The 23,889-nt window shown below is 35.7% G+C and overlaps 2 protein-coding genes across 2 annotated transcripts; both read left to right on the top strand.

Annotated features, from left to right (window-relative positions):
• Positions 1-7,447: 7,447 nt before the first annotated feature.
• Positions 7,448-10,055, top strand: LOC105055067 (uncharacterized). The gene has a single exon (XM_010936773.2). The coding sequence runs from the start codon at positions 7,812-7,814 to the stop codon at positions 9,741-9,743; it is 1,932 nt and encodes a 643-aa protein (XP_010935075.1). The 5' UTR covers positions 7,448-7,811; the 3' UTR covers positions 9,744-10,055.
• Positions 10,056-21,838: 11,783 nt separating this feature from the next.
• LOC105055068 (cold shock protein 2) lies at positions 21,839-22,910 on the top strand. The gene has a single exon (XM_010936774.4). The coding sequence runs from the start codon at positions 22,000-22,002 to the stop codon at positions 22,603-22,605; it is 606 nt and encodes a 201-aa protein (XP_010935076.1). The 5' UTR covers positions 21,839-21,999; the 3' UTR covers positions 22,606-22,910.
• Positions 22,911-23,889: the final 979 nt, after the last annotated feature.

Raw genomic sequence — 23,889 nt, 5'->3', positions numbered from 1 at the left:
ATAATTTGATTGGTAAAACTTAGAATGAGCAAATATATATCGAAAAGGTATTGAATGAGAAATGATAATATTTACATTTATTACTAATTGAATAAATTTAAGTGAGGAGCTAAAGTAGTCTTTTTTTTTTTTTTTTCTTAAGTCTGTTTATTCAACTAGACAAATTAGATCTTCAAAAGCTCTATCAAAGTTTTAAATTACATGTACTAAATGTCCACAAGCTAATGTCACTTTTTCTTCTCCCTTATCTTTTTCCTTTATTTTTTATTAATCAAATTAGGATTTTTCAACAAGGGTTCGAACCTATAAAAGTTATAAGATATCTAAATTGAAGAGCTATACCATTGATTATAATCTATATGACTAAATATGTTTAAAAATTAAATATCATATATCCTGGAGCTCTCTATCCTATATATTATATGAATATAAAGATAGATAGTTTCATTATATTTGTATGATATAATATATTGTCAAGCATTTAGATCGAAAATTTATTTTATTGATTACGATCTACATATATTAAAATATATATAGATTGAAAATAAAAATTTTTAATGTTTAGATTACAGCGAAACATAATCTCAGATCATTTTAATCATTCATTTTTTTATACACTTGATGCATATATTAAAGACTGCCCAAAGTCCAAAATACATGATTACTACTTCTTAAGAATCTTTAGTGGTGCAAGTCATGATCAATGTCTACACCTTTAATATGGACATTCCATTATTGATTTTGGACTGGGGATGTGTAGATATCTTCTCGGATACAAAATTTCTACTATTTTAGTTGGTAGGTTCACATTGTATTAGATCCAAAATAACATTTCTAAATTGCATAAGGCTTGATGGCTTCATTGATGGTATTGTCCTAAATAGAGAATAACAAAGAGCTTTAGCATAAATCTGGCCATATATAAATTCTAGAAAATGGATTGGGAATGAAGTTTAATCTTTGGTAAATGTGCCATTTTATCAAACAAGTATAGGCTAAATTGCTCTGTTCACTAGGATAATAGTGAGATCAAAGATATCTGAGATGGGGTAACTCATTACAATAAGATAATTTAATTATAAATAGCATTATTTCTAAGCCATTGCATGTCAAACTCTACTTGCTATAAATTATTGTCTTTTAAAAGAAAAGCAAAGTTTTTTTTCCTCTCCTTATTTGGTATTTGATGAGACATTAAATGAAACATGTGTATAATTGATCAAGCATGGAAAAGTATATCGGTTAGCCACATTTGATTATATGGTGTTTCAGTCCACTTATGTCACTATACATATATATCCTTCTAGAGTAGCAAAAAAGATTATGCAACCTTAATGACTTTGAAGATATTTACAATAAGCTTATAATTTTATATTTTATATTTTTTATATTCTATATTTGATTCCCCCAAATAGATCAGGTCATGATTTGAGCTGATCCAATTCTTAATCCTTCACAACTTGACCTGAGAATCCAACCTAACTCAAGGATCCAACACGATATCTAAACATAGATTGTGACCAAACACAGAGAAAATGACTGTCCAATATGCATAAATAATTATAATTTCATCTTTTGTATTGTTCGTTGTAGAGGATCTTGATAGTTGTAATGTAATTAGATATGATGGAGACGTGATTATAAAGTTTCATTTCTATCTTAATAATATCCATCTTTTGTGGGAGAGAGATGTGATTTGTTGACTTTTCCAATATTTATCTTTTTAGAATAATGCCATTGTGTGAACATTGATCAAAACTATGAAACATCTATGTATGGCTTTCTTTCTTAAAATAATTTATTAAATTTGGAAAAAAAAATGATTTAGGTATAGTACGAGTGATGCAACCATATAATTTAATTAACAAAACTTTGAAGTAGCAAATATATGTCGACAAAGTATTGAATGAAAAATGACAATATTTACATTTAGTACTAATTGAATAAATTTAAGTGAGGAACTAAAGTAGATTTTTTTTTTTTTGATTCAAGTCCATTTGTTCAATTGGACAAATTAGATCTCCAAATACCTTGTCAAATATTTCAAATTATATATGCTAAATGTCCACAAGCTAATCTAGCTTTTTTCTTCCCCATTATTTTTTTAAATTTTATTTTTTATTAAGTGAATTAAGATTTTTCAATAAGAATCCAAAACTATAGAAGTTATACATATTTTAATATGATATAAAGTCTATGTACTCAAGTCCAAAATCAATAATAAGATATCCAAATTGAAGAGCTACATCATTGATTATGATTTATACCACTAAATATGTTTAAAAATTAAATACCATATATTTTGATGATCTCTAACCTATACATCATGTGAATATGAAGATCAAATATTTTTATTATACTAGTATGTCACAATAAGTGGTCAAGCATCATTACAAAAACTTCAATTTTTAGTGATAAAATATTTGATCACAAATTTTTCTATTTTTATTATTAAAAATTTTTAATGATCAAAAATATTTTGTCACTATATGGTCACCAAAAGTATAGTAGATAAATATTTTAGTGACCAAAATATAAAATCATCAAAAAAATTATTATATCTAATGATGAAATATAAATAGCTATTAAAGATAAATATTAATGATAATTATGTTTGTAATAAAAAATTAAAAAATGATCATTAAAGAGCTAAAAAATGATGACTTAATACGAAATGAATGAACAAAAACAAGCTTTAATAAGAATTTAATATCATTGCTAAAATCATTTTTACAATAAATTTTTATTGGCTACACCAAAGTGATATAATTAGTGATAAAATAAAACTAATCATTAAAGATAAATATTTATGATATTTTTTTATAATAAAAAATCTAAAATTTTAATAAATAGTTCATCAAAATAAAATATTTTTATTGTAACTTAGGATTGATATTTGCCTACTATTTAGCCACTATGTCAACATTAACTTATAGTATGAAATAGTAGTTTATTATACTTATTTAAATTTTATTATATTATAAAATATTTTTATTTCAAATATATTATGATATATTTTACTTTTTACTAATTATTATCTTATAAAAATTAAATCATCTTCTTTTTTTAAAGTCTTTTAAAAGTAGATAATATATGACTCCTTTTATTTATTCTATAATTAATAAGTAATAGTATTTAATATAAAATATTTTTTAATATTTTGTATTATATATTTTATTTAAGTTGGATTGATGATCCAAATCCTTGGTCAAGTTAGTTTCCATGCAAGTTTTTAATAATTATATCTTAGATTATTACCTGATTTTGATATGTTGCTTTTAATTTTGATAGTAGATTTCTTAGTAAAAATTATTTTTTTCTAATTGTTAATTATCTTGACTTATGTAATTTATTCATTAAATAGATCGGATCAAATCAAATTGAAGATAAATATTTGATCGACCAAAAAAGTTTAGCTAAAAATAAAATTTATAATCAATTTTATTAAATTGAATCCTAATATGGTGTATGAATTTCAGTAGTTTAATGCATTTGAAAAATTCATTAAGTATCCAATCAAAATTATATGGTATTATATATATCTTATTGTCCTCTAAGCTTATTCCAACTCTCATGATGATTAGCTTGATTTTAATAGTATACTAAATATAAAATCAAGGATCCACATCTTATTTTAATGATTAGCATATGTATTATTCAAATACTTTTATAATTAATATTTTTATTAATGATATCATTATTTCATCATTAATAATAAGAGTTTAATGATAGTATAACAATTGATACTAAAGACATAGATTTTTTTAGTGATCACTCTATAATCTTGTCATTAATAGTATATATCTACAGTGACTATTTTAAAATATCATAATAAAAAATATATACTTTAATGATGAATCATAAAATCATCATTAATATATTGATCAATATTATTTTAATGACTATTTTATCATCTCGTTATTAAAATATATATATATATATATATATATATATATATATATATAATAATCATTTCAAAATATCATCACTAAAGATATAAATTTTAGTGATAAATTATAAAATTATCAGTAGTGATTTGACTAATATCGATATTGATACCAAAATTATGACAACATAATATATCATCACTAAAATATAGATTTTTAAGAACTACTTTATAAATTTTGTCAAACAGTGACTATTTTAAAATATCATCACCAAAGACATAAGTTATAGTGATGAATTATAAAAATATTATTACTAGGTTGATCAAAATTAATTTTAGCACTAAATTTATTTTTCCACCTTACAGGACTGAAATTAGATTGGATACGGATCAGATACCAATATATCCATATCTATATTTATTTTGTTTGATGAATACAAATATGGATATAGATATTATTTCGATGCAAAAATTTATATCTATGTTTATTTTAAACAGATGTGGATACAGTTCGAATACTGAAAGTATGGATATAATTATCGATATAAGTTTGATAATTAAGCTTTATGTTTACATAATCAAAGATATCACTAAATAGATGATAAATCAAGTTAATAGTATGTTTATATGATTGTATATTTTTTTAAAAAAATAATAAATACTGTATAAAATTATACAGGATCACAAATAGATTCGGACATTCGGATATGGATTGGATAATTGTTTATCCATATCCATATCCATTTTTCTTTGATGGATATGAATATCAGATCCTTAAATTTTTATCCATATCTGTATTAATTTGGATATGAAAATAGATCCGGATGAATATTATTCATACCACTTTTACCCCTACCACCTTAAAAAGCTCTATTTAGAGATGAATTTTTTATGACAAAATAAAAAATAGCCATGAAAGATATATATTTTATGATAAAATCTCATTTCATCAATAAAGATATTAACAAAAATAATTTATTGTGATCATTTCTTATTTTCAACACTAAATATGAGATTTTTGGTGACTAAACTTATGTTTCGTCACTTAAAGTTCGTCAATAAAATTTTGAATTTTAATAATGCATTTATATCGAAAGTTTATCTTATTGATTACGATTTACACATGTTAAAATATATATAGATTAAAAATAAAAAAAATTCATGCTTAGGTCGTAGTGAAACATGATCTCAGATCATTTTAACCATTCTTTTTTTCACCAACTTGATATACATACTAACGGCTACCAAATGTCCAAAATACTTGATTTCTAGTTCTTAAGTATTTCTAGTAGTACAAGTCGTGATCAATATGTAGATCTTTAATATGGACATCTCATTATTGATTTTAGACTCGAGATGAGTAGATATCTTCTCTTCTTTAGAGGAACAAAATCCATCTATAAGTTGAGTCATGTCTTATGTTGAATCTAGATTTAGATAATCTACTAATGCCTTGTTATGTCCAGTTAGTGAATGTCTGCAAACATAACAGCAATTGCCTATGATGTTAGTATTGGTTGTCCGAGGAGAATTGGATTTCTTGATTTAGTTTTTATATGTATGGTGCTTGTTTGAACCAATCATCATAGCTTATCAGCAACTCCATGGTTCATGAATTTTTTGGAGCACAATCAATCTACTAGAGCTTATCTGTCTAGATAATGTTTTGGCTCATCTATTAACTATACCTAGAAACATTTTAGGCCTACTAATTCTTACATGGCAATTTAATAGTCAACCATCTCTCAATGTTGGCAACCACTCTTGTAAGTTGAACCAATTTTTTGATGCTACTTGGCACAAAAAACTTTTATGTGCAGAAAATATGCTTCCAATTATGGCATTAATCCATTTGCTTCTCTTAGTTAAACTATAAGACATATTTGTTTCAGCAAAGGAACTCCTGCCAACTTGACAACTGTTTACAAATTAGAGCCACAAAGATTATTGATATTCAACCATCAAAAAATGATATAGAATCAATTGTATAAATAATTAATGTTTGCAATTATTTTAAGACCTACATGGTTTGACATGGCCAATCAATTCATTGAAATCATGATCCAAAAGCTTGAATTTGGTCAACCTCTACACAAATCTAAAAATACTTTTGTGCTTCTTTGACTTGTTTGGGTCAACCCATGACCCACCTGAATGATGAAGTATCGGTCCCAATGGATCAACCACCGTACGGATGTTTGAAAACAAAAATATTAATTTATAATTTTATTATTTTAAATATAAATTAGTATTTTATTATTTAGGAGCAGGTCATCATTTCAATTATACTAAAAACTTGTCCAAGTCCAAATTCCTATAATCGTGATTTCGAAAAATTGTTTTATGATATGCATGGTTTTTTTATATAAAAAATAAATTAGAAAAATTCTGGCCTCCTTCCCATAAAGATGTTATATATGTAATAAAGTTAATTTTGTTATAGATTTTTCAATTATTTATCTTTTTAAAATTTTCTAAAATTTTTGCGTATGTAAATATTTAGTTATATTTTATGGATCAATGTGTAAATTCATAATTAACCAACAATTGGACTGTTGGCATATGACCTAAATGCCCAAACGAATGAGCATCTAGATTAGGTTTAGAATTCTAGATGTTTAATATCGAGCATCTATACTGTTGCCGGACATTCTATTAATGTCTATCATCTCATTCATAAAGTTATTTAAGATCACCGGTAACCAGAATCTTTCACAATTGTGATGATGACCTATCATCTCTGTTCATAGTACATGGATGGTAAGAAAATAAAAATGACAATTGCCATGAAGGAAATGTTGACCAACAGTTTAGAAGAGGAAAACAAATTATGGCCTACAATCCAATAGCAAAAGACCAAGTAAGATAAATGCAAATCAATAGCATCCTTCCTACAATACTAGAATGCTTCCAATCTTGATGGCGTCTCCACAAGAGAAAAAGAGGTCATCTCAACAAAAGCTATCACCAAAAACAACAACCATAGAAGAGAACAGTTAGAACGTGACCTCTGAAAAAGCTACGTACCACAAACACTCACCTCCCATGTGAAACATAGATAATAACACCTCATTAATTAATCATTATTGTAACGCCCGGAATCACCGCATCCACCCAAACCCCGTTACGTAAAATATAACCCGATACCAAGGACGATAGAAGCAGTGCCACCGTGAAAAACGATGAAGAGCATGAAAATATGACACCCAATCCCTCCCCCACATTATTCCTGGGGACCAGCTTCTACTCCTCTCACGGCCTCTGCCATGACTCATGACTTCTTTGAACAATCGAGCCCACCTTTTAATCAAGAGTTGGTAGACAAAAGTGGTGGTTGTTGGACCCAAATGGCCAATGGTCCAGCTGGGAGGATGCCACATGGCATGGCACCATTGGACCAATCAGTACATAGGTACGCCACTTGGAGGTGGTTGGTCGTGCCTGGGTCCTGTGAGAGAACTAGTAATAATAATTCAGATATTAGATAAGACTCCCTCCCTTGGAGATTGGAGAATCCCGGCTGCTGGAGTTCTTGCAGTTCTGCAACCAATTATAAATACACGCATTAAATAAAGGCTGTAACAACGAAGGGAGGAGGAGGTGGTGGGAGAGCAGAGGAAAACGCGTTTGACCATGTAAATGAAAAGCCGTCGGTCTCTCCTCCCGTCCACCTCAGACCAACCACCGTAACTCCAGGAAACAAAACCAAAAAAAAGCAAGGGAATTTCCCATCCCATATCTTTTTCTGAACAAGGTGAGAGGAAGAGAAGGCTTTGGTCCATTCCATTTTTCAAAACCAACCTTCTTCCTTCACAATATCATCATCTGGAGCACGTCATCGAACACCTTGAAATGGTATGATATAAGCTTGAATTATTGATAGTTGAGGTGGAGGAGAGGAGAGGAGGGGGAGGAAATTATTAAGATGATGGGGGATGGGGTGAAGCTGATCCTGGCGAAGCCGATTCAGCTGGCGGACCAGGTGACCAAGTGGACAGACGAGGCCCAGTCGTTCAAGCAGGAGTGCATGGAGGTGAAGGCGAAGACGGAGCGCCTCGCCGCGCTCCTCCGGCAGGCCGCGCGCGCCGAGCTCTACGAGCGCCCCGCCCGCCGCATCGTGGTCGACACCGAGCAAGTCCTCGACAAGGCATTGGCGCTCGTCTCCAAATGTCGCGCCCACGGATTGATGAAGCGCGTGTTCACCATCATCCCCGCGGGGGCGTTCCGCAAGATGTGCATCCAGCTCGACAACTCTATCGGCGACGTCTCCTGGCTCATCCGGGTCTCCACCGCCTCCGCCGATGACGACGACGGCCACCTCGGACTCCCCCCCATCGCCCAGAACGAGCCCATCCTCTTCCTCATCTGGGAGCAGATCGCCACCATGTACACCGGCTCCCTCGACGCCCGCGCCGACGCCGCCGCCTCCCTCGTCTCCCTCGCCCGCGACAACGACCGCTACGGCAAGCTCATCATCGAAGAGGACGGCGTCGGGCCGTTGCTTCGTCTGGTTAAAGAAGGCCGCGTGGAGGGCCAGGAGAGCGCCGCGCTCGCCATCGGCCTCCTCGCCCGCGACCCGGAGAGCGTCGAGCAGATGGTGCTCGCGGGCGTCTGCTCGGCGTTCGCCAAGGTTCTCAAAGAAGGGGCCATGAAAGTCCAAGCAATGGTGGCGTGGGCCGTGTCCGAGCTCGCCGCCAACCACCCCAAGTGCCAGGACGTCTTCGCCCAGCACAATGTCATCCGCCTCCTCGTCAGCCACCTCGCCTTCGAGACCGTCCAGGAGCACTCCAAGTACGCCATCCCCTCCAAGGGCATGTCCATCCACTGCGTCGTCATGGCCAACAACAACACCGCCAACAATTCGACGAACAACGATGGCCATTCTCTGTCGGTAGATGGCCCGGAGATGCAGCATCCATTGGGAAACCAGAGCCAGAACAACAAGAACCAGATGCACAACGTGATCCAAACCACCATGGCCAAGTCATCCGGCAAGACGCACCCTACCGCCAATGGCAACGCCAACGGGACGGCGGGCTCGAAGCACCCGCAGAATGTCTCGCTCCACGGCACCAGCATCAAGGGGAGGGAGTTCGAGGACCCGGCGACCAAGGCCCACATGAAGGCCATGGCCGCCAAGGCCCTGTGGCACCTCGCCAAGGGCAATTCAGCCATTTGCAAGAGCATCACCGAGTCCAAGGCGCTCCTCTGCTTCGCCGTTCTTCTAGAGAAGGGAGCCGACGAGGTCCAGTACAATTCAGCCATGGCACTGATGGAAATTTGCGGGGTTGCTGAGCAGGATGCTTACCTTAGGAGATCTGCATTCAAGCCAACCTCCCCGGCGGCCCGGGCGGTCGTCGACCAGCTACTGAGAATTGTCGAAAAGGCTGACTACGACGACCTCCTCGTGCCATGCATGGTGGCATTGGGCTGCTTGTCAAGGACATTCCGGGCAACCGAGACCCGGATCATTGGGCCATTGGTGCGGTTGCTTGATGACAGGGAACCGGTGGTGATGAAAGAGGCGACCATCGCCCTGACTAAATTTGCATGCACTGAGAATTACCTCCACGTTGATCACTCGAAGGCGATCATCAATGCCGGTGGGGCAAAGCACCTCGTCCAGCTCATCTACTTTGGTGAAGAGGTTCAGATTCCAGCATTGATCTTGTTGTGCTACATTGCCATCCATGTGCCCGATAGCGAGGCATTGGCCCAAGCCGAGACCCTTACAGTGCTCGAATGGTCATACAAGCAGGCTTACCTGGTGCAGGATGCGACAGTGGAGGACTTGTTGCATGAGGCCAAGAGTAGGTTGGAGCTCTACCAGTCCAGAAGCACAAGAGGTTACCACTGATTCAGTGAAGGACACTCAATGGGGAACAAGGGTAAGGAAGAAGTAAGACCCAGTTCTGCTTTCCAATCTACAGGGTCCAGGAGTGTATATACTTCCAGTTACATCTGTTTAAATTGTTAAGGTTACAGCAGATTGATCCACAAAACTTATATATGATCATCATAGTTGTTGTTTGTTTCGTTTGTGTTGGTAGTACTTGGGGTTTTGGTAGGGAGATGGTGATGTTTATTTCTGTCTCAGGAGGGTTTTGTAGGCTGGAAAGTTTCAATCGCTATTTGTGGTGGATATATATTTATATTTTGAGGTCAGCAATTTCTGCTTCTGTTTAGTCTGATACTCTATAGTATATACTTCTTCCTCCTCCTTCTCTTCTTCTTCCATCAATTGCCATGAGGATAGTGGTTCCTGAGGAGTCCTTGGGAACCATCCAACCAATAATTGTAAGCAGCATTCGGTTGGTTGTTGGAATGTAAACTCTTTGGGGGGAATGAAATAGTTCTGAAAGAAAACTTCTGAATGGATATTTGACAAAGGAAGTTAACTGTACAGAAGTAGGAACATTGTATCCTTTGTTCGCAATAATTGCTGAGCTAGCTAAGGGTATCCTTTGTCCCTCCCGCTCTCTTCAATATTTTTTTCAAAAGTCAGTATGAAACATTTCTCAATATCAGCTGTTCTACGCCTACCGAGGCAGGACTAATTTACTTCTTAGTGATGCTGCTTGATTTCCCACATCATAGATGTGCTGTATTACCTTGTAAGAATACTTGGATAGATTTTAATGTATAAAAAACTAGCTACTTCCCTTTTTTTAGTGCCCAACTAATCCATCACTTATTCTTTGATATGGACTGTGGCTTCTAACATGCTTTTGATATATCCATCCAACTAATCTGTCACCCATGCCTACTCTGTCCCTTCGACTTATATTCTAGGTATGTTCCTCACTAAGCCACCATACAGCCTACATAGCACATGCTTCCAGACTTACATAGCACAGTGACTATCATATTCTTGAACCTGAGTAACTTTTCTAGGATATCAAGATCAAATTTCTTCTTGGATCTGTATGGCAAGAGCACCATCTCGTTCACTTGTCCAATTTTTATAACAATGATCTCTTTGCCCTAGGATGGGTCAGACAAATAAGCAAGAAAGTATCTTCATGCTCTTCTATGCTATGTATTTGTGTTTTTTCTGAACCGGCTCTTTCATGTTGGGTTCCAGTGGTCCAGCTTAATTTAAACACAGGCAGATGATAAGACATAGCAGCTATCAAACATATTCTAGTCCAAATTTTCTGCTTACATCTCTCATTGGATTCTAAGATTCAGAACCTCTGAAATAGAGAAGGCAACCTATTTCCCTGATGGCATTGGATATCTGTCCAACAAGAAGAAATGAAAGGACCCTTTACTGCATTCTGCAACTGTAATGTTATGCCACTAGGTGTGAGCCAAGTGCATAATAAATCTGGAGGTATACAAAAGCTATAGTTCTCAGGGCCCACAACAGATGTATTTGAACTCCATATATTGGAGAGCAGGTCAATAAAAATAAACTGGTCTTTCAGTCACCATTACCTGCAGCCATGGGTAGCTAAAAATTAATAACCAGTCCTTTAGTTGCTAGGAGGAAGACAATTATATGGCGTTACACCAGCAAACAGGGCACTTACTGCTACCACCAAATACCTGCCTGCCATGACACTGTTCTTGTTGCTAATTTAGTGAGGCAAAAACAATGGACAGCATGTGCCCGCCTGCACTTCTGGGACAGACCACTGTGGCCCTACCTGTGGAGGCTAACTCGACCACCCAAGTGTGCAACATATCCCATTGGTACAATGTGCATTCCATCTGTGCAACATTAGATTCCCCAAGGCCTGTGATATGTCCACAATCCACACCCAAATCCGAAACTTAAATTAACATCTTTACAAGACTGATGAGAACTATATATAGAACATTAATCATTGTAGACAGATTCTGTTGAAGCCTATAGGCCAAACTGGAATATGATGGAGCGCGCGTCAAGGATTTCAACCCTCAATTCTCATGCAGCTTTAGAAGCCCAGCATTGTGAATCGTATACATTTGGATGATTGTGATGCACTCATGCAATGTCCAGCCATTGGTCCAAAATCTTGAGGACTTATCCGTCGCTACTGATAGGTACCACTAGGATTTTGGGATACATTGTACCACCATACTTTCAGAAAGTTCTGTTTGTTAGCCATGACAATGTGAATGTCAGATTAATAAACACATTGCATACGGCAGTCTCGATAATTAATTATCACACAGCATCTGATCACATGCTTTGTGAAAATAAAAAAACACACACAATCTAGCATAGAACTGGAGTACTGAAAACTTCAAAATGATATCAGCAGAAATGGTTGATATAATTTCATTTTGACTGGCCGTATGGAGGTCACATTGCTATCTTCCAAAGATCTCAATTCTCAACATTTCACCAGATCAGAATACATAAGTTTCTTATTGTAAATTGCCTACAACTTAGTTATAATGATTTCAACATTGGATGTGATGATTTGAGATTAAAATATGTGCAATAAGCCATGCCACAGACTTTTCTGATAATTGACCAGACACTCAATGCGAACTTGCAGAAAGATATGCTGTGTCATGCTTCAGATGACATGAACACATTTTTTAAATATTCATCAAGTTTTTGGCTACTGATCAATATTAAAATATCATGTGTTGTAATAGATCTATTAAAGAACATGTATAATGGTTGGAGCCTTGCCTAAACCCAAGTTGCTCTTGGGAAAAAGAAAAAAACAATGACAGAAAAAGAAATCAAGAGCCAGGTAAGTCTTTCTCTGCTCAGAAAAAAAAAATAAAAAGAGTGTATCCACGTCTCATTTTTCTTTCGATTAACCTCTCAATTTTCCAAATGTTTATATTTGATTTCCAACTAAAGTTTAACAGGAGCATCCAGTCAAAATTAGATTCCATGAGCTATAATCTGTGAACAATGTACTATTTGAAAAAAAAAAAAAATCATTATCATCAGAATGTAAATGATACCGTGGCTTTTCTCATTTGCATCTCCATGTCCATCTTCCACTATATCAAAAAAATTGGCCCCATTCTATTTTCAAGGCAATTACAGCAACCAAATTTCTTCTTGTTCACATTGATGAAATGGTCATGGACTGTGTCCTTGTAGAATAAAAATACATAATGATCTTTACTAGTTTCATTGCTTCTAGGCATCAAAGCTAGCCCATAGAACTTACAGCATGCTGCTAGGTATCATGTCAGATAGTTTCTTGTCATTAGGCTTTCCAGTCTGAAGTAATTAACCATGCCACAAAAGGACTTAAAGTCTGTTAAAGCACTCCCTATGTTCTAATTGAAGGGCACTGGATTCACTAAAGCTAATCACTATAGCTCTTAAAAATCAATTATGTTCACTTTGTGGTGCTGCGGCAGTGCAGCATATTTAGTTAATGATTTTTTTTTTCTTGAGAAAATAAAGCATCAAACATTTGAACTATACTTTTGGTCTTCATATCAAGCATCTGGGATCTTTCCATGTCTACAAATTAAGATATAGTCCAGAAGGAAATTGCCCTATCAGCCGATACTAGATATCCTGAAAATCAATTTAATAATGTTCAGAAACAAGAATTCCCAAGGATTAATCTAGTGATCATCGACAAATGATTGGCCTAAACCATAAGATCAGTACTTGTTCTTCACAAAGTCTGGCCCTCTTCAGTGCCAAGGTTAGCACCTTATCTTTCCATGAATTCTGGTAAACAGTTATCCTGGCTCAAACAATGCAAAAAATTTAATTGAACTGTTTTCTTGCGTCTCCAATAAGAGACTCTCATAACATTTGGGTAGTTTTTTAATTGAGAAATGATGGAGAAGCATCCTTACAGGGAACTATTTAAGTTTTAAAGAGAGGATCTTTCTCAGAGGGGGAAAAAAAAAAGCGAAGAGAGGATGAAAGAAGCTAACAAAAGCAATCCTCTGACAAGAGTGATACACAATTTGAGTCTGATGACCCTAGCGAAGATACAAACCAATGGTGAACAACCATTCATCAGTTCTCCATGGCAAACTAACTATAAAATGAAGCCTGGAATAAAATCTTTGATATTTAAAGATTTTTTATTTTGAGAAAAAAGTGGATTTCCTCACAGATTTATTTCATTGGGGTGTCTCAAGGGAAAAAAAAACACAATTACTCACAATCAGCTGACATGGAGTTCGGAGTACAAATTTTAGCTATGTTTAAGTCTTTACCATTATCAAGATGCACTTGGTCCAATGTAAAAATGGAAAAAGTTGATGCCACTCAGAGTTCAGAGTGGGACCATAAGTGAAAGAGAATGCCATTTGGTAAAGAGGCTGACATTAAAATCTAGGGACACTTGCTTCTTAGGTAGAGGCGAAGGGGAGAAGATGAAATTGTTCTAATTAGTGTTGATACTCGCATTTGCTAGTTAAATGCTTACTGTTCTTGCATATTTGACAAAGTACTGGGAGTCTTACTTAATAAGACTTTTAATGCTTAGCTACTTGCTTGTTTTGCGAGACACAAGCATATCAGTGCTGGTTGATAGGAGTGATGGATAGGATGTGTGATAAATCCTAAAGTGGGGATTTTGATCGAATTGGAGGCCGTGGATGTTTTCATTGCAACCAAACCAAATATTGATGCATATAGAAAGATGCTAAAAGAATCCTTTCCACAACAGAATGAATGGTGCTAGTAGCATTTCTTATGCTGCTTCTTTTGGAGAATCATGGGGATCTTGGACCCCAAATTAATTTGATAGAAGAATGATGTGGTTGGTTCTCAAGAAGTGACAAATCTGTGCATTGTTGCATTTAATAAGTTCTGTCCAGTATTGTTCATGCTTGGTTTTGAGGTCGTAATAATTGCGAAAACACTACCAAGTTCTGCACTTTTGCATGAACTGATGTTGCACCAAGCATTGCTTTGTATCAGCTGCCACCATTGCTAAGTTGGAGTGCTTCTCCAGGAAACACTTCATACATGAGTTGAAGGGCATGGGTGATGAGTTGTGTTTGTAGTTCAGTGTGTGGAAAGAAAAGAAATGCCTCCCAGTATGGTAATGGAAGAGCCAGAGTCCAGTCCGGACTGAAAGAATAGGTAGCCTGTGAGATCAGAATCAGATAACCTCCAAATAAACAAAACAGAAGAAAAAAGAAATCACTTTTCTAAGACATTTTCTTGCACTAGATTGCTGATGAAAGGTATTATTTCTGAATTAGGCATAATAAACGCTGTAAGAATCTAATTACAAGTGGCCAAATAGGATTGTCACCATTATCTTTTGGAACTTATTGCAGAACATTGTAAACTTCAAACATAGCACTGATTTGATTTACTCCGGCTAACATGCATAACATACTTGTTTGGCTTTGGCCTTAGAGCTAGATATTTTATTCCATAACCACTTTGAGCGGTAGTCTACCTATTCTACAAGAATTTTGGTAGCATAAATTGTTGATATCCATCTCCAACTTGCATTTAAATTTTACAACTAATCCCCTTCATTTGTCTCATAGGTAACTTGCGATCTGAATTACTACTATATTTTGTTCGGTTTTAGCTCTCAGAGGACAGAAGAGTGTTCTGAAGCCTAAAGTTGTATATTTTGGAGATGACTTCACATGTGAAGTGGCATCATGCGTTTGGTTGATGAAGCAAAACCATATGATAAGCTTACAAGCAGCAGCGATCATATGATCCTAGACCAAAAACCAAGATCAATCTAAGCAGCTTTCTAGATCTAAGATTTCTTTTCAGAGCAGTAAATTGGTCCCCCTTGGCATGCCACATCCTTTGTGAAAAAACCTGCTAGTATTTGGTATTCCACATAGAAGGCAGCTGGATCTCTTAGCCACTACAACATCCTGCTGGGTTTAGATGGTGTTTCTTTGTTAATTGCAACTCATCTACTTAAATCACGATCCATTGACAACTTCATCAGGGAGCTAAAGGCAACAGCTAATAGCAGAGTGAAGAACCTAGCAACGCATTTGAAAAAAAATTACGTGAATGTTGAAAAGTTTTCTAGCTGTTCACCATATGAGTGCACATGAAAATGCGTACATAGTATCCTCAGTTTCTCTATTTGAACCCTATATTAATGTCCTGAGATGCTCTTAAAGGGGATTCACCAGGAAACAACATTTTTTTTGCAGAAGAGACATACAACATGAAAATTTGTTCACTCTCTCCTAGCACTTATACCGTTTCATGCTTTGGGTCTGTTTGGAAATTCTTATAGGATTGGACTAAAAATCCTGTAAGAATTGGGCCTGTTGGCCCTTCCAGCTTGCATGTTCTAACGGTCTATCCAAACCCAATCCAAATTTTAGCCTTTGGCCTGTAGGAAGGAAAAAAGACCTATGAATTTGGGCTAAGTAGTGTTTGGTTGATATAGGACCATACTTAAACGGACAGCTCAATCGTGTGACTACCCCAGTGAAAACATCATATTTACAAGTCCCACTTAATATGAGTCTAATTTGGCTATCAGCAGGCTAGGAGTCAGAAACACTCTCCTACAAGTTTATTAGGCAGACCGGTGAGGTGTTCTGTTATGGTATAACTCAGGTGACTGATGTCTTTTTCCTTCAAGTTTCAGTTTGAAGTAATGCTCACTGGAATCTCTATAAGGAAATGATTCAGCTGGAAAGATCAAATTTTGGCAATCATCATTGTAAACTTCACAGCCTTATTAAAATTTGTTAAAACATGGATATAGGGTTGGTGTTTCGGCATCAACTTGTCTCCCCTTCTCTTTGATAAGTCTTTGCAAATTTGTCATTGTTGAAATTGTTCCATGGAACCTAGGACGGCACTGGTGTCTCCTTTTTGCTCATATTTTATGTTCAATAATCTCTAAGAAGCATGATGGTTGGTGCTTAATTTTGGTGGTTATCCATGACCAGAGAAATCAATAATCTAATGGTGTAATTCAAATGTTTGAAGAAATAAGTCTTTTCTGCTCATGTATGGGCTTTGTTGGACTTAGTCGAGTAAGACTTGCGGCAAAGCATCAGCTCTAACAGAGTAATAATAAGCGTAAGACCAAGCAAAATACCTTAGTTACTTTCCCAAAAAAAATTCAATAATGCAGTTGAATCGGGACTCTGAGATGTTAAAATGATACATTTCCTTGAGTAATTCAGTGCTCAACAGGAAGTCACAATTTCAGTTAAATTTAATATATATATTTTTTCCTCCCGATAATCAATGTTGTCAACTTCAGCTGTAGAGAAAAAACAACTTTACCTGAGTTTCATATAATGATAATACAACGTATACATTTCTCTTCTGACTCTCTTCATTCCTCCTTTTTTTTCTATGGAGGTGTGTGGTTCTTTGGGAAGTGGTGCACTTCTTTTGAAATCCTGCTCTTCATCCAGTGGCCAACACCACCAGGAGACTCAAAAGAGTGGTGTTATGGGCCCTTCAGCTTTATTCTTTTGTTCAACCACATTGTCTAAAAGGGGTTGGCTTTTTGGTGAGACTGTTCATGTGTGTTTTGCCCTGTTGCACATCTGTCCTTCTGTTGTTTTTGGAGAAAATTTAAAAAAGAGTAATTCTTTGTGCATCATATGCAGTGCAGAAAATATGCACCGTCCTGTTTTATCAGACCACGTAGCCGTCATTTTTCAATGCACATTTAATGTATGTAATTCTGCTTTTTCTTTCGAAATTTTGAATGTCAAAAATATTTTTCTCTTTTCGAAAAAATTATGACATCTTGTGGCTATATTATGATTTCCTACAGTCAAATTATAATTTTGTGCATGATAGAAAATCATAATTTTATTTCAGAAGTCATAAAGAGGGGAGGATATTTTTGTCATTGAAAATTTATGAAATTTTTAAATGACGAAAATATTTTTGTCTTTCTTATGACATCTTATGGCCCAATTATGACTTGCTATTATACAAAAAATCATAATTTAACTGTGGTATATCATAATATTATTACAAGATATTATAAATTTTTTTTTTAAAAAAAAAATATTTTTGTCATTTAAAATTTCAAACAAAAAAGTAGAACTGTAGGCATTAAATATATATTGAAAAGTGATGGCTATATGGACTAATAAAATAAAATAATATATTTTTACTGCACCGCGTGTGATGCACAAAGATTTTCTCATTGAAAAAGAGTAAAAGATCTGTAGGCTGTTTTTCTTTTATGTATATACTGTGCGTTCTTTTTTTTTTCTTTCCTTGTGAATTCTCTTTTATTCTGAAATAAAATTCAGATGACTAAGGAATAATCCCTTTGTCTCCTTTTCATTCAAAAAAAAAAAAAAGTGCATATTAATGAACTTGTCATGTGCTGATTTTCCTTGTAGAGAACGGCTGAAGGAGAAGGAAAGATATTTTAAGTGCTTATTTGGCTATATGGTAGCATTAGTTGATTATTGGTTCATCAAATCTTGTAGACTTTTTCCTTCCCCCCCCCCTATTTTCGATAAATCGGCTGAATTAAACCAATCGAGAATAAATATATCCATGAAAATTGGAAAAAAAAAAAAATTCAAAAGCTAAGATGGAAGATCTGCTGTAGAATGCCATAATTTAGCCCTAATGTGGTTATGTAAGAAGCCATCTGGTCAGCTGTACTATTAATTTTTCTATAGAAATGAGATAACCTGAGAAAAAGCAATGTGTAATCTCGCAGACTTTATTGTACCTGATGTTAATCCTCTTTGAATTGCTGTGGAATTCTTGTCAATGATAAGATATATCATATTTCAACAGAGAAGCATGATGTAAAAGCATTAGGACCATTAGCTGAGAAAGGTGCTTACTAGCAACTTTCACACGTATATGGAGGCAACAAAGTGACTCTCTAACCGATTCACCTATACGTAGCCTGTGTTAGCTCCAATAGCTGTAATCCCTTCTGTTTGGAAGTAACTTGGTCACCAACTGTGTCATTTTTAAATTGCAAGTATGATGCTACTGAAGATGTATGTGAAACGTATAGAGCACTTAATGTGGAGGCTCATGGATCTAATTTGGCTTGAAGATTTTAGGACTTCGTGCTTATACTTGATTGGGCAATGCCATACAAACCTTTGAGCCTAAGGAGGAATGAATGCAGCCCATCGTCAAACAATGCTGGAAAAATGCATACATATTGATAAATCATGGTTATGTCAACTTATTTCTATGTCCTCCTTCCTTCATCGGTGCATAACCACGACCATTCGATAGGTTACAACAAGTCTTTTTAAAAAATATATATTGCTAGAAAAAAATAAATTCACAATATCATTTTAGTACTATTATTTTTTTTAACAAAAATAAGGAATAACACTTTGTCCAGTATTCATGACAAACTGCTAGGAATTAGCTTGTTGCTTGTTTTTATCACAGAATCTACAATATCATTTTAGCAGCATTTTTCAAAAAAAATCTGGAATCCAAAAAGCGAGATCATACATGTTAAAGTTCTTGCTTTCATTTGTAATGAAAGAGGGCATCCGCATTTTTTTTTTAAAAAAAAAATCTGATATTTTTTGACCTCCTGGATTTTATGAGGGCCAAGTCAAAAGACAAACCATGAAAAGAGCAATAAGTCTGTGCGCGACAAATGCTTTGGTGCACCATGGAATCCAGAGATGCTACAAAATAAGAACTTGATGCTTGTGGACATCATCAAAAATGTTTTAAGTTTTGTGCTTTAATCATTTATTTAGTATTTTGAGTTGTGAGGGCAGCACAAGGGGAGAGCATGGTCCGGTTTGGATCAATTTCATACTCAAATCTAAGTCGAACCAGCCCTAAATGATTTAGCATTTCTAAAAATCAAATCAGACTAATAAAAGATTGAAATCAAATCAAATTAACATGGTTTAAATAATCTGATTTGGATTGGTTTACCTGTTTATATATATATATATATATATATATATATATATATATATATATATATATATATATATATATATATATATATATATATATATTTGTGATTTACAAAGATTTTTTTTTTTTCACATAGTACCATCAAAAAAATTTATCAAATAAAATGATTTAAATTGACATAAGATATTACCGCTCAATAAAATGAAATTTTTAAACAAATATCATTATTAAGGATGAAGATAAAAATTCTCAACATATTATAATAAAAATAAATAATATACTAAATCATTTAAGATTTAAAGCTAATCAACACAAAACTAAATTGATAAATAATATCATAAATTCATAATAATTTTTTAATACGCTAAAATTTCAACATAAACAACATCCTAATCAAAATGTTATTATTTTATTGAAATCCATCCGATTAGGTTTGAGAATGATTTTATACAAATCTGAATCAATTCAAATATATTTTTTTATATATTAAAAATTAATTAAATTAAATTAAATAAAATTTTAAATTAAATCAAACCTGAGATTTGGATAGATCGATTTAATTGGTTCAGTTTTGATTTTTGCTCCGCTGAGTACAAGGTGCAACAGAAGTTTGATAAAGGCCATTGCTCAAGGATCACTGGGATTTCTGTCAGTGGTCTTGGAGGATTAATAGGCCGGGGAAAAAAAAAATGGTTTACGGAAAAAGATGATGTAGGGAACCACCAAAGATATCATGCCGCATGCCTCTTTCTGCTCAGCACCAAACCACCCCATTGACCCATGTTTGTGGTTCAATATGTACAGTGGCTTTCAAGATCGCCCACAGATTATGAGAAAAGAAATCACCTTACAAACTTTTTATTTTGATTGGATGGAAGAAAGGGCGGCTTTCCCTTCCCACTGTTGCATCACCATCCAGAGCCACAGAGATCACAAAAGAAAACCCTATGCCTTTGAACACTATATAGTGTCTCAAGTGCAGCGCTAGCGTGTGTTTTTTTTTTTTTTTTTTTGACTAATTAGACGGATCTGGATAAGGATGACGTATTTTGGATCTGTTCCGCGTCCAATCTGATCCCATTACCACAATGGAGATGGATGCTTAAACATCTTATTCATTCTCGAACCAAGAACAGTTTTAACTGAAATTAAATGAGTATGACTTCCTCGATTGATCTAAAAATTAAAGATCGTTTATGGCCTTGGTGATTGATTTAAAAATTAAAAATCATTGAGCTTCGAGTTCAATTACAATGTTAACAATTTTCTATTCCAAATTAGACTGCAACTGAACTCAAAACTGGACATACTTAATATTTAATATCTCTAATATTTAATATAAATTTAAATTATTAAGATGATTCTACTTTATATTCTATTCAAATCCAATCCATTCTGATCTGATCAATTTAATTTTTGAATCAATTTTAGATTTTCTGTTCTATAATCTTATCCCATCCTTTCGTATTGTCAGCACTTAAATCTTTTTGGACCTACAAATCATGATTTAAAATTTATATAAATAATATTTAAAATTATTTTTATATTTTAAATTATTTTAAAAATAATATTATTTATTATCTATTTTATATGATTAATAGTAATTGATTATATAATAATATAATTAATTATATTTGATTCGGATTTGATCTGAATCGTATATAGATCTAATGCGGTTTGAATGATCCGTAGGATCGAAAATTTTGATCATTAATCTGATCTAATTTTTTATAAAATAAAATTTAAGTTTAACATTAGGATTCAATCGTGATTGAAACGGGATCATTGACGAGATCCCAATTTGCACTTCTGGCGGAAAGAGTTTCAATCATTATTTTAATTTTTTCACTAACGGCACCGATTCCGATCCCCCCGCCAAAAAGCATCACACTGACAGCTTACCTGACATCACAACTTGCATGGCTGAGGGTGTATTTTTGAGGGCCTTTTCCATTCCTCAAGATCTTTCCACTGGCTCCTATTTTGTCCCGGGGGCACGCATCCTCCAGGCCGGCGAGTCACAAGTCGTCGACAGGATTATCCTGGCCCACAGACCCAAAAGACCACTCCCCAAAAAACCTAGTCCATCCGACGGTCCTCCTTCCGCGCTCGTTAATCCCAGCCGTCCGATACACCCAACGACTCGACTCTATTTAATAATTCCCTCACATCGAGTTCCCCGCGCCCACTGTGCTTACACGCCGAAAGAGAGCGCGATAAATATCGGGCCGAAGAGGGGAAGAGAGAAGGGAAGAGAAATTAGGGTTTTCTTTCGTCTCTCGAGAGTTAGGGTTAGGGTTCTCCTCGATCGTCCATATTCCTCCTCTGCTCCATGGCGAACTGGAGCGGCCGATCGAAGGGGACGGTGAAGTGGTTCAACGGGACGAAAGGTTTTGGCTTCATCACCCCGGACGACGGTGGCGAGGACCTCTTCGTCCACCAGTCCTCGATCAAGGCGGAGGGCTACCGCACCCTCACCGAGGGAGAGCCCGTGGAGTTCACCATCGCCGAGGGCGAGGGCGGCCGCACCAAGGCCGTCGATGTTACTGGCCCCGATGGATCCAGCGTCCAGGGCAGCAGCGGTGGCCGGAGGGATGGTTATGGTGGTGGAGGCAGCCGCAGCGGCGCTACCCGTGGAGGGTATGGGTTCAACGGTGGGGGCAGCGGCGGTGGTGGGAGAGGAGGGGGTGCGAGAGGCGGTGGCTGGGGTTACGGAGGCGGTGGTGCCTGCTATAACTGTGGTGAGACTGGTCACATCGCTAGGGATTGCTACCAAGGAGGCGGAGGCGGTGGGAGGTACGGCGGCGGTGGCGGTGGGAGTTACGGCGGTGGGGGGAGTTACGGCGGAGGTGGCGGCGGCGGCGGCGGCGGCGGCGGATCCTGCTATGCCTGCGGCGAAATGGGCCACTTCGCTAGGGAATGCCCTAACGCGAAGTGAGATCTACGGTCGCTAATCCTTCCTTCCCGTTTTAGCCTTTTATTTTTGATCTTTTTTCCCATCTATTAATATATGTGTTCTGGGTTGGCAGGGTTGCTAATGATGGGATTTTATCTTCTTTTTTTTTTTTTTGCCCCCACATTTCTTTCCTTTTTAGAAAAGGGTTCTGGAAATGGTTTTCCTTTTTTTGTGTTTTGCTTTGGTTTCAATAGATTGTGGCTTTATTGAGCTTTTGTGTTGGTGTTCGAGGGAAAACAGAAATCAAATGGTCAATGTATACACTCTTTGAGTGTCTATCTCTTCCACCTCTCTCTCTTTCTGTCTCTCAATACCCACGAATGCCTTCTGTTTAATTGTTTTGTTTCGTGTAGTTTGATCTTTGATGTATCACATCTTCGTAATCTGCTGGTATTTTGTTTTTGTCACTATCAATTTATCCTTTTCTTTCTTGTTTTTTATGTCTCATCTGGTGTAAATTTTGCACAGAAAGAATTCCCCCTTTTTTTTTTTCAAGTGAAGTGGATTGTTTCATATGTACCTTTTTGTCTTATATTGATGAGATTGGCTCAAGTTTAGGATTTTTTTCTAATGGAAGTTATTGTTAAGTAGTTAGTTGATTACATGACACATGCCGAAGGTGATGCCAGCCTTTGTGTTCTGCTACCTTTACATGAAGTGCTGTTATTTTTTATATGGAAAGTTGGGGCATGGTGTTCTTTTGGGTCACCAGTCGAAATGAGTGCTGGGAATCTGAGTACTGTAAAGTTGGCTGTGGTAGAATCATGCTTAATAATTTTAAAACTGGTTGCTAGCAGTCTTGTGTTTTTAAAATGAGGTCGCGTGATGATATGCTCTCTTTGTTGTTGTGGGGGAACTTGTGCCATGTTTTCCTTTAGCCTAGTTGCTTTGAGGCTTTCAACATTAAAAGTTCAGGTAAAAGGGGAACTTGTAGGTGTGGCATCCTTTCGGTCCATACTTTGATTTGCTCTATCTGATTGTACCAGCTGCGGTGCTTTCCGCATAAAAAGAAAAATGGTGGATTCTCTGGGTGATTGAGTTTTTATAACCAGATGTTGTTTGCTAATTGTAGTTTGTTTGGTAGCACTTGCGTTTTTGTTTTTATCTTCTTTGATTGCTCTGTTGGTAGGCGAAGATCATATTAATATTGTTTACAAGCACCTTTTTTTTCCCCGATTGAAGGTTTACAAGCATACAAGTTTATATTTTTGTCATCATTGGTTGATGATGGTATTAAAACGTTGAGTTGGGAAGAGTTGGGCATAA

The sequence above is a fragment of the Elaeis guineensis genome, chromosome 12 (genome assembly GCF_000442705.2).
Source record: "Elaeis guineensis isolate ETL-2024a chromosome 12, EG11, whole genome shotgun sequence".
Taxonomy (NCBI): domain Eukaryota; kingdom Viridiplantae; phylum Streptophyta; class Magnoliopsida; order Arecales; family Arecaceae; genus Elaeis; species Elaeis guineensis.
This window is presented reverse-complemented; position numbering and strand designations above follow the sequence as displayed.

Bases quoted from the DNA above. Each gene is read 5' to 3' on its own strand.
- LOC105055068 (XM_010936774.4), top strand. From the start codon at position 22,000: ATGGCGAACTGGAGCGGCCGATCGAAGGGGACGGTGAAGTGGTTCAAC.
- LOC105055067 (XM_010936773.2), top strand. From the start codon at position 7,812: ATGATGGGGGATGGGGTGAAGCTGATCCTGGCGAAGCCGATTCAGCTG.